Source organism: Echinops telfairi, unplaced genomic scaffold, assembly GCF_000313985.2.
Source record: "Echinops telfairi isolate 266 unplaced genomic scaffold, ASM31398v2 ScPeMD7_18;HRSCAF=68, whole genome shotgun sequence".
NCBI lineage: Eukaryota > Metazoa > Chordata > Mammalia > Afrosoricida > Tenrecidae > Echinops > Echinops telfairi.
In genome coordinates this window covers 47,769,388-47,787,043 of record NW_022103915.1, presented here as the reverse complement: position 1 = coordinate 47,787,043, position 17,656 = coordinate 47,769,388, and the positions used below count along the sequence as shown (strand labels likewise).

The following is a 17,656-nucleotide window of genomic DNA, read 5'->3' as shown; positions in this document are numbered from 1 at the left end:
ACTGTATTAAAGGGTTGCGGCGTGAGGAAGGTTGAGAACCACGGATTTAAATTCTTAAGTGAGTGGAAAATGTAACCTTGGAAGAAAAAGGCCTATGAGCTTTTTGTTGTTGTTAATATAAATAGCAAATTATTTATTTTCTCCCTTGCCCTCATGTTTGAGGCATAAAGACAATAATCCATTAGGTAAACATTTTCTATCGAGTCATTAAAATTCAGATGTATAATTCCCTTCTTTAGATTAAGGCAGTAACCTGATTTTATGGAGTAACCGGGGAAGAGCTTTAGCTTTGTGACTATTTTCTTTGTAACTCTTAGTGAATCATGACTATTTCTGTGCTAAGCTAGTTTCCTTGTGAAAAGGTGTTTGTTTTTGTTTTGTTTAACAGGTGATATGGATCGGACACAAATTGAGCCCAGTTTATACCTCTCTTCTGCATTTACCGGTAAATTTCTTACATGAAAAGTTCTGACGCTTGGAGTTTTCAATTTCCTTTCTTCTTAATAATCAGTACAGTAGAGAGACTTAACTATACTTCTTTATTTTTGAAAATATCTATAAAATCACCTCAATTATAGAAATCCCTCTGTGCACTAACCTCTCCAAAAGGCATATGTTAGGGGCAGAAAAGAAAAGTGATCGTTTCCCTGTAGAGAGCGTAGAAGCTGTTGAATGAAAAGGCTGCAGGTGTGGTGGTCAGCACACTGAGACTAGCCGTCCATATCATTCCATCATTCCATCTGGGGGAGGTTGTTTGTTGGGACAGGACAGTGTTTAAACTTTGAAGTCAGTTTTAAACAAAGTGAAGCAGCTAGAATCTGGCATAAGAAGAAACAAATCTTTCACAAGAACTATCGCTTTTTAAGGGAAAAGGAGTTGGAGTTGTTTTCACAGGTGCTGGTCCATTTATTCTCCCTATCAGAATGGCTTCATTATAATCTTAAATTAGAAATTTGAAGACAAGCATTTATCTAGTCATTTTAAAAAAAGGAGCAACAACAGGAAAATTTTAAAATACAGTGGGATTTGTATGTCTGGAACATGTTTGGGGGCCAGACACTTTTAACATTTTCAGTCACCCTTTTAAACATAGTGACTAATTCTGGAAAGCAAAGTCAATTAAATATTACAAACTATCCTTAACACCAAGTGGCCCAGGCACCTTCTTCATTAAGACTTGTAATATTTGTTCTTAAGCGCAGAGGCTCTGGGGTTGCAAGATCGGCAGGGCTGGGTTAAGTGTGTGCGGAGAATTAACTACAGCAGGGTGGCTTAGCAGCAGCTTACACAAGCAATTGAGGGAAGACTAGATGAGCCCGAGGTGGTGGACAGGAAAACTGCTTCAAGAACTCAGGAAAACACAGCTGCAGTTCTGCAGCATTTTCCTAGACAGCTGGGAAGCAACTGCATTGCTGGAACTCAGGGCTGATGGTAAAGTCAAGGTCTGGTCGGCATGAATGTAAGCAAGCTGTCAGTCATGCGGAACCAAGCGATGCGGTTCAGCATTATTCTAATTCCCACTCCATTCCCGGCCTAATGCCATGGCTCCGTTGTACACAAAGGTGAATAAGGCACCTCGGTGGCTCAGTGATTGGGCCCTCAGAGGTCAGAACCCCAGGAGAAAGCGGTGGCGGTCTGCTGCTCTAACGATCACGAGGCGGTCGCACACTGATGAGTTGGCATCAACTGACTGGTAGCTGGTTTGGGTTTGCAGGACTGTCATACAGAGTACATATTAAATGAAAACAGTAGACCCCTGAGCAAATTATAATGCAAGATGAAAAGAGCAGCTAAAAATGTGGATATGTGAGCGCACATAGGAAGAAGAAACGGATTTTGTCAGAAAAAGTTATTAGCGAAAAAGGCCTGAGAGCAGGTGACATTTGGGCTAGAATACTAGCCACGAACATTTCACAGGTGGTCATTCGTGGAAGGTTGTCTAGACAGGTTGTCTAGACAGGTGTCTAACTGTAAGAGACAGCCCGCATCAGATTATTTTTCTCTATTACAGTGTTCCCTTATATTCATAGTGGCAGCTTACCCTAGTTATGGATGTTATTCAAAATGTATTTAATATGGTGGTAAGATGAAAAACCTTTGGTATAGAGATCATGAAGATGTAGAACTCCAAGACAGTTGCTAATAAGGAGAATTAGAGGTGATCCTTTATAGTTTTATTTTTAAATGCACAATTTGAGGGAAACATTTTTCCTCACAAGGTAGAAAAACCCAAACTTCAACAACTTAAAGCAGTCCCACTATCTATTGATCATTGTACAGACTGACACCATGAATCCCTATCATGGCTGGTGCCACCTGCAGTCCCCAGTTAGAATGTGAGGTGTGAGGTGTGGAGCTGCCAAGGAACATGCGCCCTACCTCTCTGCTCGTCGTCCGGTGTCTTAGGAGGCAAGACTTTGTCTGGATTCCTCGTAGTTTGCAAGTAACACATAGAATAATTGGCCACCACGTGTTTGAGCAGTCAGAATCTAAAGCCTGCTGAAGAAATGGGTTTTATCTAAACCTGAAAAGCTTTTAGGAAGCTCTGCTACATATATTTTTCAGCAGCCTCTTAAATGGACAGTTCAAACAAAACAACCCTGTTTCATTATCTGTATTCAGAATAATGAGTTTTAACTTTGTCTTTGTCTTATACGTCTAATACGATCAGAAAACAACACAATTCCTAGATAGATTTTAACTTTTTTAAAACACAAAATTATAATTTCAAATGTCTAAAATGTTACTACAATTTGTGGTAGGAAACTCTGGGATCCCCAGCTACAAATGTGTGCTGGGTGAAATGAGGTCCTACTGCAAACCCATGGAATCAAGAAATAGTGGTTTGTGTTTTTCTCAAACCTAAAAGCAGCTGTTGAAACAATGACATCATAGAGTTAGTGACCAAACCAATGGGAAAAAAAACAAAATAGCTCATTGCCATCGAGTCCATGCTGACTCACTGTGACGGTCCTGTGGGGTCCAAGACTGGAACTGTTTACGAGAGTAGAAAGCCCAGAGCTAGTGACATGACTTTGGAAATATAAAAGTCAAACTTGAAAAGCATCAAACTACATTTAATGTAGTAGAACATTTATACTTGCCCTTTAGTAGTGATTTATTAAGATATGTCTTTTCTTTAAAAAATTTTTTTTTATACTGTGAGCACCATAACTGGGTATGAAGGTTACCTGTTCATAATGTTCAAAAATAATGTTCTTTTTCACTTCAATCCTAATCAAAAGCATTCTCTTTCAAAGTTCTGAGACTTTCGCGTGCGTAAATGAACATTTCATGAAGACTTCCCCAATTGTACACTCACACACCCCTTTTGATGGTGCAGTTTACTGACATAACTTGCTGATTAAAACACAACTGCTAGAGTTAAAAATAGCTTTGCTGTTTGGAAGCCTTCCAGCACCTTGTTGTTATTGTTGTGGTTGCTGTATTTCACAAATCATTCTTAACCCCTCTCGAAGTCACACGGCCGTCTGCAGCCTGCCCTGAACCTCAGTGCCTCCTGCCTTATAGTCAGTCCCTCTCCAGGTGGAGTAAACTTAACAGCCAACCTTCTTGAGTGTTTCATGCGCCAGTGTGAGACCAAGTCTTTTTTATCTTATGTTTCAGTTAGCTTTCACAAAACCTGCAAGGGAGGTGCTCTTGGCTTTGTCTTATGGATAAGGAAACTGGAGTGTAGAGACGTGAAATAACTTCCCCAGACCTCTCCCTCTCATCACTGTCCTCCTCACCCTGACTTGTTTTTCTGTGTGGCACTGGCCACCTCCCGACAAATCTCATGCTCTTTTTCTTACTTGTGGATCATCCTCCCCAGCCCCCAACGAGACTGTGAGACGGTCTTGGTTTGTTCATTGTGTTGTTTTCCCGATTCTAGAAGAACGGTGTGCCTGGAAGAGAACGTGTACTCAATTGATATATTTTGGTTGAAGAGATGGATGAACCCATCTCTGACCCTTCCAGATCACTCCTTCCCACACAAACCCCCGACTTGACTGTCTGGGTAAGACCATCCCAGGTAACTGGATAACAAAACTCATTTGGACCCTGGGCTTGACCTGTCCTAAAGGGTCTTGTGTGTGAAAATTCAGCACATTTTATCTGTTCCTTACCGTTACGTACCACCAATCAAGTGGAATTTCAACCATCTTCAACCACCTTTAAAACAATATGAGATTCAAAATAATTCATTACTGTGGTTGATTAAGGTATTTGATATTGTGCAAACAACAGTGAGTTGTAGTCTCAGCTCTACTAGTTATGAATTGATTAAATGAATTGTACTAGACTTTCTTTTTGTTTTTATAATTTTAGGTGAATCGTTTTTTAAAAAACAAAACAAAACATTTTATTGGCACTTTGTCCACATATACAATTCAGTAGTTCGATCATACCAAGAAGAGTTGTACAGTCTTTACCACAATCAATTTTAGAACATGTTCTTTTTTTCCGTGTACTCGTTGTTATTCGTGTAATTTTTTTCAATGTTGGCAAAACTCTACACAACAAAAGACTAATTCAACAACTCCTACATGTATAATTCAGCGCCTTTTTTTTTTCAGTTTTCTTGATAAAATATTCATATATCATACACTTTTCACAGTTAAATTGTTTCCATAAAGAGTTGTACATGCATTACCACAACCAGCCCCAGTGCTCCTCTCCCCTCCTGTATCCACCATGTGCCCCCCAATTCCCCTCCCGCTCCCCCTGCCCCCCAGTTTCATTTTTGTACCTTTCCTGACTCTTCACTCTTCCTGGTTTCTTCTTATCTCCCTGACACCTGCTCCTCGTTTCCCTTCATTTGCTCTTTAATCACTTTTCTTTCTTGGTCCCTCTATCACATGTCTCTTATCTCTTCCGTCTATTTTCTCTCCCTGAGTGATCACTATTCTCATTGATCTAGTAATTATATCTATATGGGTTAAGAAATCCTGGTGGCAGAGTGGGTTACACATTTGGGCTGTTACCTACAAGGTCAGAAGCCCAAACCGACCAGCCGCTCTGTAGGAGAACGTTGAGGCTTTCTACTCCCATCAGGATCTAAGCCTTGGACACCCACAAGGGCGGTTCTCCAATTTCTTACAAGGCCACTAGGAGTCAGAATGGATCATGGCAGTGAGTTTGGTGTGTGTTTGTGTGCTCTCATTGATTGTTCATGCGAGTTAAGCATTAAGCTGCTGACCAGGTTGGCAGTTCAAGCTCAAAACCAGCAGCTCCTTTGGGCAAGAGAACCTCAGGAGCATCCTGCCTTGTCCCATCGGTCACTGTAAGTGGGAATCACCTCAACAGCTGTGAGTTTGCATCTGGATGCGGATAACTGCTAATTCTGTGTCTTTGCAACTGTCTTCCAGTCGAAAGGACCATCTACATGTTTTGTCTGTAAAATCCATCAAATATGTAACTATCTCAGTATCCCTCGGCTTCTTCCTAATATGAAAGGAATTTGTCTTCTTTTACAAATATGCTGATCATTTTAGACAGCTGTTGTTGAGTCACCACTGGAATGTCCAGACGGTCTGCATTTACCGCTGACCCTATGAACATTGACTAGAACGTTCTACTTTATTACTGGGGCAACTAATTGGAAGCCACATAGGAGTGTTGGAAACCTGACTTTGACTCTGTCCTCAGAGGTGTCTTTAAGATTGCTTAAGGTAATTTGTTGTTGCTATTTTAGTAATTTTATTGCCACATAATTTACATACCATACAATTCAATAACCTAATCATTCAATCATATCAATCATCACCACATGAATTTTAGAGGATCCCCCACCCCCCAATTGATTAAATTGCCTTTAATATGAGTTGTGCAATCACATTCCGTTGTAATGCTCCCTCCCCGCTCCCACCTTCATTATTTTCTCCCGAAATCCCTTTCCCTCCCTGTCACCCACTCCACCCCTGTTTTCCATATATTTTTCTTGGTTTTCAATTGGTTTTATTGAGCTATTATTAACACACATCCAGTTCACTAAGCCAGTCATAATTAAGAAGGGTTGTGCAGTCATCCCCATAGTCATCTTTGCAAGCTTTTCTTCCACCTTGTACCCACTGGTGTTGACGCCCCACTTCCTCCACTCTCCACTTCCGTGCACCCAGGTAATTCTCATTTGTTACTGTCTTCATAAACCCCACCACCCGAGCTGCCCTATATGGAAAAACTTACAAAACGAGGACAAAAAACAAAGGATATGAACAATTTAGAAAAAACTGAACGTGGGTCCAAAGAGAGATCTGCTGACAGGGGTTGCAGGACCGCTGCTGAGGACCGCTCTACAGTACTCCCTGTCTGTTACGTGATTGTTCACATTCCTAGTCTCTGGACAGTGGGGATTCTCGGGAGGCTCAATCCATGAAGAGACCCTACAAATAGGTGTGGGGCATGGTAATTTGTTTCTTTAAAGTGCTTATTATTTTTTATGTATAGATGATAAACCCATAGCATTGAAATGAGAATTTTTGTGCTTTCGGGTAATATGAAGTTGAGATTCTGTATATTTTTATTCAGCTTGCTTTAAATCTTGAATGAATTAAGAATTAGGCAGATAGATACACATCTGTAGTTAGCTCTGGATTTTTTAACATATCAATGAAGTCTTCATCCTAAAGTGTCTCCCTGCTGCCACCATCTAGCTTCTGTAGACCCTCCCTCTGCTTTCAATCCAGAGTGGAAGTTTTTTTCTCTATTTGGTTAAATGTAGCAGTAATGATGAAAAACACATTTAAAAGAGAAGTCCTTGCCAAAGTTAAATGTCATTAATACCTGAATTATCCACTTCAACCACTTTTCTCCCCATCTTTAGCAATGCTATCATCGTAGCAATCTCTTCGCTAATCAATAGCATTGCACCCTTCAGCATTCAGTACATAATTTTTTTGAAAGGATATTTTTATTTTAATCTGTTCATATACTCAATAGTATAGCTACTGTAGCCCAGGCAGGATAGTGAGTTCCCACTATTGGGAGGCTCAGAAGTGCAAACCCACCAATCTCCCCACAAGGGAAGAATGAGGGAGTCGGCTCCAGTAAATATTACACCGTGGAAACCCACAGAGAACAGTGTGTTGGGCTGGGTTTTTAGAGAAACGAAACCAGGTACACTTATATATGTGTAAGAAATAATTTTATATCAAGAAAGAAAGCCACCGAGGCTGCCTTTTTGTATTGAGGGCTCCCAGGCCAGTCCAACTCAAGTCCATGGGTCAGATGCTAGCTGATATTCCCACTAAATTCACACCGCTGCCAGCTGAAGAAGTCAGAAGGCAAACCAAGAAGTGGGGAGATCCACAGACCGGTGGGTGCAGAGTTGTGCGGATCCAAGGTGGGCAGAAATATGGCAGGGTGCTGAGAGCTCCCAGGGATGGCAGGCCACCTGTGCCACTGGCCTTGGCTGCAGAATCCAAACAAGCAGGAAAGCAAAGACCAGCAAGAGGAGGAGGTCCTCAGTACATAATTTTTAATGACCTGACTCAGTTGGGGATCTGTGTTTAGGAGAAGGAAGAAGAGTAAAGTGCCTGTGTATGGACAAGCTTTGACTTGAAGAGCTTTTTACAGGGCTCTTATCTGCTGTTGTTTGTGCCAGTGAGTCCTGTGTGAACCGCAACGACCGTACAACAAGGGAAACACTGCCCCATCTTGTGCATCCTTACAATCGGTCCCAGGCTTCGGCCTATGGTTGCAGCCATGGTGTTGTCAGTCCACGCCCTTGAGGGCCTTCCTCTTTGTCACTGCCCCTCCACTTTACTAAACATAATGCCCTCCTCCAGGGACTAGTCTCTCCTGACAGCATGTCCAAAGTATGGTACTTTCAATCTCTTCTGAATTGTGGGTCTGGAGAAGAATATTGAAAGTAGCATGGACTGCTGAAAGGACAACCCAATCTGCCTGGGAAGACGTCTGGCCAGAGAGCTCCTCAGTGGCAAGCATGGCTGGTCTTCATCTCACATACTTTGGACATGTTGCCAGGAGAGACCAGTCCCTGGAGAAGCACATCATGTTTGGCTCTTAGCTACCCCTTCTTGAGACTCATGTTCTATCTATAACAGTAAATCTTTATTTTAGGACCACTACAGTGGTTTTTGTGTTTTTAGTTGGACATCTAGGTATCTAATTTATGGTAATAGTGATACTAGCAATCACTTAGTAGTAATAGTAGCTCTTAGTTTTTAGTACTTGCTTAAAGTTCTGTTAAACCCTTTACAGATACAAGGAGGTACCCAGAAAAAACACAGAATTGCGCTGGGTGGGGCAGAGCTGTAGTAGCAGTAGCAGTAGTAGTAGTAGTACGATTTTTTCCTACTAAGCGAGCATCGAGCAATTTGATCTGAATTAGTGCACCCTGTGGTGTCAACTGGGAAGGTTCTCTCGTCACAGCAAATTTTTTCTTAAAAGCAGTTTCACTTGAACCTCATCGGTGATGGCCGATTTAGGAGAACAGCATACAGATGTGAAATTTTGTTTCCTAATTGGGAAAAATGCCACAGAAACTGTTGTGATGTTGAACACAGTGTACAAGGACACCACTATGGAAAAACTCAACTGTACTAGTGGTTTTCTCGTTTCCAAAAAGGTAAAATACCAACTGATGATAAACCTCGTTCTGGGCGTCCATCAATTTCCCGAATGGATGAAAATGTTGACTTGCAGTACATTTGGAGTTTGTTCCACCAGGTCAGACAATTAATAAAGCTTTCTATTTAGAGTTTCTGAAAAGATTGCATAATGGTGTATGTCTAAAAAGGCCAGATTTACGGCAGATGGGGGACTGGTTTTGCCACTATGACAGTGCACCTGCTCACACAGCCATCTCAGTGCATCAGTTTTTGGCAAAAAGCAGTATTCCTTTCTTGGCCCATGCACATTACTCACCCGACCTTGCTCTGTGTGACTACTTTTTGTTTCCACCAACGAAGAAGGATGTGAAAGGACAGCAATTTGACGAAGTCAAAGAAGTGAAGAAGAAAAAAACGAGGGAGGTGCTGTCAGCCATCCAAACTGATGAATTTGAAAAATGTTTCCAAGAATGGAATTGTAGATTTGACAAATGTATTGAGTGTAATGGAGAGTACTTTGAAGATGATATGGCTGTGTTGTAAAAGAAAAAAATAATTAAGTGCATACTTTGAAAAAAGAAATTCTGGTTTCTTTTGGGGAAACCCTCGTATTTTATCCTCACCACACCCTGCACAATAAGTGCAATAACTCAATTAAGTACAATTCTGAGTGGTAAAATAACTTAAAGTCACACAGTCAGGAAGAGACAAGTTTGGATTTCAGAGATTGCTTTTAACTCTAAGCCTCACCTGTTGTTTATTACTTATACTACAGCTTTTGGCACTTAGCTACTTGTTTACATGTTGCTTCTAGTTGAGGCAATAAGTGGAAGTGGAAAGACCGACGTTTTCTTTCAATGACAAGTACAGAACACGTTGAGAAACAATTACCTCATGCAATCCTTGTTTTAATTCCCTTGAGTTATCTAGGAAAGCACGTGGATACTTACCTAGGACCTGGTTTTCAACAGTGTCATCAGACAATGGCTACAAAAGCACGTATGGCAAAATACCTGGTAGATGAACAGGACCTCATTAAAATTAACTTTTGATTAATTGATTAAAGTCATCACAGGACTTCATCAACAAAGTGAAGAGCCATATATTGGGAGAAATATTTGGGGAAACCATGCCTCCAATAATATTTTGGTCTATAGTCAAAACATAAACAGGCACACCTCATCTTATCGTGCATTGTAGATACTGCATTTTTCACACGTTGAAGGTCTGTGGCACCATTTTTCCAACAGCATGTGCTCACAGCAGTTCTCCTGTTATTTCCAGTGTTTCATTATGTGCTCCACGTAACAGACCACAGTATAATGTAAGCAGGACTTTTATATGAGAAATCAAAAATATTGTGTGACTCACTTTATTGTGACATTACTAGATTGTGGTGGTTTGGAATGGTACTCGTAATATCTCTGAAGTATGCCTGTATAAAGTTCCTATAACTTAGCAGTAAAAAAGACAAAAATGATATGATAAAAAACCGGGTAGAGGACTTGAACAGATATTTCACCAGAAAGCATGTTCAAATGGAGAACAAATGCTTGAAAAGGTGTTTGGTGTCATTAGCCATTGTTGCTAGTTGCCACTGAGGTGATTCCGACTCACTGGCTACCCTGTGTGTGTCAGAGTAGAACTGCACTCTGTAGGATTTTCCATGGCCCTGAGGTCCCCAGAAGCTGTGATGGTGCCGTTGGGTAAGAAGCCTGTATGCCAGTGTTCATTGCAGCGCTTTGCACAATAGCCCAAAGGTGGGAACAACCAAATCAAAGTGGGCAGACAGAACATGGCCGATGCACACAACAGAGCACTGCTCACCCTACAGAGGCTGAAGTCCTGATGCACTCCATGACGTTGAAAACAGCACGCTGAGCGAAATAAGTCACTCACAGAAGGACAAAGATTGTGTGATCTCATTTATGTGAAAAAATAAAGCAGAGTTACAGAAAGCAGAGCTTAGTGATGACCAAGAGTGGAGAGAGGAGGAAGAAAGGGCATTTTTGCTGAGGGGCAGTGAGTGACATTAATGAGGGCGCCAGGGTCTAGAAAAGGATGAGATGGCTCCACCACAGCTTGAATAATGTAAGCATTTTATTTTAATCATTTTATTGGGGCTCATACAACCCGTATCACAATCCATACATCCATCCATTGTGTCAAGGACATTTGTCCATTTGTTGCCATCATCATTCTCAAAACATTTACTTGAGCCCTTTGTATCAGCTCCTCATTTTCCCCCCTCCCTCCCTCATGAATCTTGATAATTTATAAATTATTTTTTCATGTCTTACCCTGACCAATGTCTCCCTTCACCCACTTTTCTGTTGTCCGTCCCCCAGGGAGGGGGTTATATGTAGATCCTTGTAATCAGTTCCCCCTCTCTCCCCCCACCTTTCCCTTACCCTCCTGGTATGGCTACTCTCAATACTGGTCCTGAAGGGTTTATCTGTCCTGGATTCCATGTGTTTTCAGCTCTTCTCTGTCCCAGTGTATATGGCCTGGTCTAGTCGGATTTGTAAGGTAGAATTGGGGTCATGATAGTTGGGGAAGGAAGCATTAAAGAACTAGAAGAAAGTTGTATGTTTCATCGTTGCCATACTTTACCCTGACTCCTCCCAGTGACCCTTCTGTAAGGGGATGTCCAGTTGCCTACAGATTGGCTTTTGGTCTCCATTCTACACCTCCCCCTCATTCACAATGATATGCGTTTTTTGTTCTTTGATTCCTGATACCTGACCTATCAATACTTCGTGACCACACAGGCTGCTGTGCTTCTTCTTCATAGGCTTTGTTGTTTAGCTAGATAGCCGCTTGTTTATCTTCCAGCCTTTAAGACCCCAGACACTATCTCTTTTGATAGCCAGGCACCATCACCTTTCTTCACCACATTTGCTTATGCACCCGCTCTGTCTTCAGTGATCATGTTGGGAAGGTGAGAATCATGGAATGCCAGTTTAATAGAACAAAGTGTTCTTGCATTGAGGGAGTACTTGAGTGGAGGCCCAATGTCCATCTATTACCTTAGTACTAAACCTATAAATATATGCACATAGATCTATTTAACGGAAGCATTTTTATGGAGTTCTACGCATAGAAGTGTTGAGGTGGCACATACTTTGTTATTCATATTTTGCCACAGTAAAATACTATTGCTATCCATGTTAAACTGAATCAGTGTCTCTTTGTTGCAGGTGGTCAAGCAGTGCCCCTCTTCACTTCACAGGCACCACCCGCTAAGATGTCGGTGACCCTGCCCTCAGTGAACGTGGAGGACTGCTCTCAGTCTCTGAGCATCAGCACAATTCAGGGCGACACAGACTCCTCAGGAGCAGATACCTTCTGAATGTTCTGAATGGGACTGGCAGAAAACACACACTTGTGCAGAGAGTTTGGAAGTCATATTACTCTAGCATAGACCGGCCTCCCACACCCCCTATGATCTTTGAGTATAGTCCCAGAAACCATTTTTAAATTAAGATGAAAGGCATGACTTGAGTATACACATGGGATTTTAAAACAAAATTACTTAAGTAAAATTATTTAACTATACATCATCATGGATCTGGCTATTTCTTAAAAGCATGAAAAAGTGGGAAGGGCATGACCTTTTATAAGTATATGTTTGTTGTACAGATAAAATTATTTGTTTTATATAATTAGGAAATTATGTAGCTCAAGGTTATTCATTCCAGCATTGTTTATAACAGCAAACTAATTGAAAGCAACCTAGTACCTATCATCAGGGGCTCACAAAAGAATGCTATGTTGTGCATGAAAGGCCTCAAAAGGGTGTATCTGCTGATACAGATTATCTCGTAGATAATTTAAATGTATCTTATAGATAGGTTGTTAGAGTGAAAAAAGTTGTGCTATATTATACTGTTTAAAAAGGTGTAGGAAGGTATCCAAATATGATACAGATATGGTGTGTGTACACACACAAGAGGAATCTTCAAAAACTTTGCAGGGGAAAAATCCATTATTTTTAAATTCTATTTTTCTATAAACTTTCGGAAACCTCTCATCTAATCGCAGTCAGTACTTGGCTAGCACCCACCATCAGAGTTACCAGGTGGTGATCATGGTCTCTGACCTAATGCAACCAAGACTGAAAGACATTAGTCATTCTCTGTGACACATCAGGTTTCAGCATACTTACACTTGCTTCCAATTTATTTTTGTACTGGTGTTTATATTTTCCCTTTTTGAAAGGTTCTAGTTATTACTCTAATGAGACCAGAGTTGTTATATTTTCTTTATGAAATTTTAATTTCATTGGCTTTAACTGGTGTTTCCTGACTGAGTTGATAGTATTTGATTGGTCAATTTAGGAAATCTTTTGTTTTGTTTCAGCTTTTTAATTGGGAATTGGATGAAGGATCGTTTTCTATTTAACAGTTCATACTTTGTTTGATGTCCTAGATTGTAATACTGACAACATAACATCACTTAGCCACTTCCTCCCTGTGTTTCCTGTCTTTATTTTTCCTTCTTTTCCAACCCTTCTGAACTTTGTCCTTGGGTAAATGCTGCCATTTTTATCTCAAGTGGTTGTATCCCTTGCTAATGCTATTGTTCCCCTTAAGACCTGTCTATTATTTGGCAGAAAGTTAACCTAAGGGGGTAAGTTCATTTCCAGACTTGACTGGTGACTAAGGATCATAGTCTCAGGCTTCTAGCAGTCTGTCCAACTGGTAAGTGTAGCTTTATTTTTCTTTTTTTTAATGATTTGGAGTTTTGTTCCAAACATTTTTATCCAGGACCACCTAACATGATCCCTTTCAGAGCAACTGATCGTGATTGCTGGGCACCATCTAGATACTCTGGTCTCAGGGTCATGGAGAGTGAAATTCTCATGGTCCTTTAGTCTTCTGGACTAATTGTTTCCAGGCAATAATTGATTGTCTTCTTCTTCTTCTCTCAGGACAGAGAGAGACTAATAATTGCACCTTACATAGCTATTCATGAACTTTTAAAACCTGTCATTAACTGTTTTGTTGGCATATAATTCACATACAATTCAGTGGTATAAATATATTAAAGAGTGTGCAATCACCACCACAATAAAAGGAAATCAACGTTTTCTTCATTCTTAGACTCAGTATTGTTAGCTCCCCATTTCCCTCCCCCTTCTTCTCAGCCACTCTTGCCCAAGCCCTAAGGAACTATTAATTTAGTTACTGTCTGGATTTACATATCCTGGGTTTCGTATAAAGAAAATCATGAAAATAATCCCAACAATAATGACAAAATAAAATACACAAAAATCTCAATCCAAGAAAAAGGAGATAACAAGAGAAGCTAAAACAAATGAAATTGTTCAAAGGGGGAAAAATGGCAATATGTTAAATTTTAACCCAATTGTATGCAGTAATCCATTTTCCAATGCATTTTGTCTGAGGACAAGACTATTCACATCCCTAGTCACTGGTGAAAGCTTAATCTGCTTGTAGACTCTGCAAGTGGAATTCATATAAAGAAAAACATACCAAAAATGTAAAGACAAAAAATAGAGAAAAACTTTAATCAAAATGAAAGCAGAAAATAAAAACTAGAAATTTTAAATAGTCAAAAGGAAGAACAAATGATAAAGGTATTATATTTTAACCTAACTATCAGCATTCACCCACTTTTTAAAGCAATCTCTCTGATAACAAGGCTATTCACATCTCTGGTCAGTGGTCAGAGGGAATTCTCCAGAGGCTTAATCCACGTGGGAACCCTGCCAGTGGACTCGGAGTTTCCCTGTCATCGGTATCCTGCATACTGGGGGCTCAGAATTTAAGCTCTAGTACAACTCTCTGATTCTGGAGTTTACTATTTACAATCCTTGGATCTCATCAAGTGGTGTGTTCCTATGTGTGAACTTAATTGATAGCTCACTTACATGGCTGGTTGCTTTAAGACAAACCTTTGAGACTGCAGACTCTATTCTTTCTGATTAGCTGGGAAACATCTGTTTTCTTCACCGTGCTTTCCTATAGCACCCCTGTCCTCAGTGATCACTTCATGAGGGCAAGAATTGAGCAGGGCCACTTTGTTTTTAGATTAGTGCTTATGATTAAGTGCAAACAAAATCCATTTATATCTAAAGCTTATATATATATCTGGCCCACTTTAGAGGCAGCATTATCAGCTTGTTGAGAAATAACCTCATTGGGACATTTGGTAATTCTAATAAAAGTACTGTTAATCTAGCCAGTGGCATAGGTTTTAAATACTATTGAAAAAATGAAAGTATTCATGTGTATGAAAGCTTTTTAGGCTAAAATGCATGAGATGTTCACTTAGACAGGTTAAAAACCTGTAACTGAACACTTTAAAAAGCAATGAGGGGAGCATTAGAGTGATTGTATGGATGCATATAAAAGCAATTTAATGATGGAAGTGTACGATAGGTGAATTTTGTATCGAGAAAACTACTGAAAAATACATCTTGAGGTGGAGAGATTTGGAAATGGGGTAGTGGTGATGGTTGCACATGATATGCATAATGCCTGTGGCTGAGCTATGGATGTCAGAATGCTGCATTTGTAAGTGTTTGGTTTTTAATCATTTTATCGGGGGCTCTTACAGCTCTTAAGACAATCCATATATCCATTGTGTCAAGCACATTTGTACATTTATTGCCATCACATTTTCAAAACATGTTCTTTCTACTTGAGCCCTTGGTATCAGCTCCTCATTGTTCCCCTCCCTCTCTCACTCTCCTATCCTCATTTATAATTGATAAATTATAAATTAGTATTTTCACTTCCGTTGTCTCCCTTCACCTATGTTTCTGTTGTTCATCACCTGTGTGGGGTGGGGGGTGGGGTTATATATTTATCATTGCGACTGGTTCCCTCTTTCTCCCCACACCTTCACCCTACACTCATGGTATCACACTACCATTTCTGTTCCTGAGGGGTTTGTCTGTCCTGCGTTCCATGTGCCAAGAGCTCTTTTATCTGTACCAGTGTACATGCTCTGGTCTAGCCAGATTTGTAAGATAGAACTGGGGTCATGATAGCGGCAGGGAGTAAGCATTAAAGAACTAGAGCAATGTTGTATGTTTTGTCAGTGCTATACTGCACCCTTGCTGGCTCGTCCCTTTTGACCATTCTGTGAGTGGATGTCCAATTGTCTACAAATGGGTTTGAGGACTCCACTCTGCCTATCCTTATTCACATTGATATGATTGTTTGTTTTGGGTCTTCTGATACCTGATCCTGTCAACACTTCATAGTTACTCAGGCTGGTGTGCTTCTTCCATGTGGCTTTGTTGCTTGCCTACTAATGGCTGCTTGTTTATCTTCAAGCCTTTAAGACCCTAGATATTATATCTTTGTATAGCTGCGCACCATCAGCTTTCTTCACCGCATTTGCTTATGTACATACCCATTTTGTCTTCAGCGATCATGTTGGGAATGTGAGCATCACAGAATGCCAGGTTATTAGAATGAAGTGTAGTGTTCTTGCATTGAGGGAGTACTTGGAGTAGAGGCCCAATGTCTGTCTTCTACCTTAAAACTTAACATATAAATACATGTACATAGATCTATTTCCTTATCATTATAAATACATTTACATATGTATGTGCCTGTATTTATACCTCTATAAATATCTTTTGCCTCCTAGTTCTTTCTTTTATTTCCTTTTACTTTCCTCTTGTTCCACTATCATGTTTGACCTTCATTCGCCTTTCAGTAATTCTTCTCAGCTCCGTTGCACTTGATCATGCCTTACCAGGTATTCTATGCTCTACTCGTCATTGATTTTAGATCAGTTGTTGTTCCCCTGTCCCTGGGTTTGTTGTTTTCCCCCTCCCTTTCCCTGACCTCCCCCTGTCCTATTCCCATGGAACTCCTGGAACCATTGGTCACATTGCTTTCTCCTTGGGATCGTTTATCCTGCCTATCTTAAATAGATAGACATTGGGTGGGGGGTGGGGGAAAGAGGCCTATAAATAGTTCCAGGTCTGTCCACCTTTATGAATGTTTTCCGATTGAGTCTGATGAGGTGCCAAGCCCTGCCCCCAAAGTCTATTTTTGGTATTCCTCAGGGACTTCATTGCTTTGCTCCCCTTGCTACTCTGTTGCACTCCCTTTGTGTTTTGCCCGTGTGTGGGGGGGGGCAGACCAGGCCCTGTGTCCTGCACCGTGTCTCCATGTTGTCCCCCTATGCTATAGGTCAGTGAGGGGATGCCATATCTCGCAGTGGGGCCAGCCCTCTGGTCCTTTTTGTGCTTTGGCTGATCCAAGCAGGAATATCGTCCTTGGGGGGCTTAGGATGCATTCCACTCTCTCTCTCCTTCCCTCTTAGTATGCTCTCTTGTGTTCTGAGCAGACCTGCCCCTCTCCCGGAGCTGTAGCTTCAGTGCTGTCCTCTGTAGTGCATTCTTCTGGGGAGAGGATCCACATAACTGGGAATGGGGCCAGTCTGGCTGACCTCTCTGTTCCCTGCTTCATGACAGTGTGTTGCCTTCAAGTTTTGGCGCATCAGGTTGAGGTCCAGTCCCTCTCTCCCCTCCTGTGGAGACATAAACAATACTCTCCCCATGGGTGGATTAGTGCCCTGTTTCCCCACCACCACCCCCCATGTCCATTTTTTCCCCCTTTCCCCCTCCTTTTTAGTTGACTGCCATATAGTATCCCTGGGTTGGGTTTGAGTGCCTGGACCTTGCCCCAAGAATTTATGCATTTAGTAGCTTTTTCCCCTATGCCCCATGTGCTTTTAAACTACCTCAGTGGACTCATGTTGAACTTGCCATTTTGTGCTTGGCTTACTTCACTTAGCATGATTTCCTCCAACTCGTCCCATGCGACGATGTGCTTCACGCGTTCATCACTGCTTTTTAGGGATGCGTAGTACTCCATTGTATGTATGTACCAGAGGTATTTAATTCATTCGTCTGTTGGTGGAAATTTAGGTTGTTTCCAACTCTTTGCGATTGTGAACTGCGCTGTGATGAACATTGGAGTGCAAATGCCTGGCTGCAGTCTGTTTCTTGCTTCTCCTGGGTATAGGCCCAGTAGAGGGATTTTGAGGTCATATGGTAGCTCGATTTCCATTTGTTTTAGATATTGCCAAAT

The 17,656-nt window shown here is 41.0% G+C and overlaps 1 protein-coding gene across 1 annotated transcript in view; it reads left to right on the top strand.

Moving 5' to 3' along the window:
• Window positions 1–12,016, top strand: part of KIAA0586 (KIAA0586 ortholog) — a 113,561-nt gene extending 101,545 nt beyond the window's left edge. The window contains exons 30-31 of the mRNA XM_045287630.1: window positions 389–445; window positions 11,774–12,016. Of these exons, the coding sequence (XP_045143565.1) occupies window positions 389–445; window positions 11,774–11,925 (209 nt within the window). The 3' untranslated portion in view covers window positions 11,926–12,016. The remainder of the gene's footprint in view (window positions 1–388; window positions 446–11,773) is intronic.
• Window positions 12,017–17,656: the final 5,640 nt, after the last annotated feature.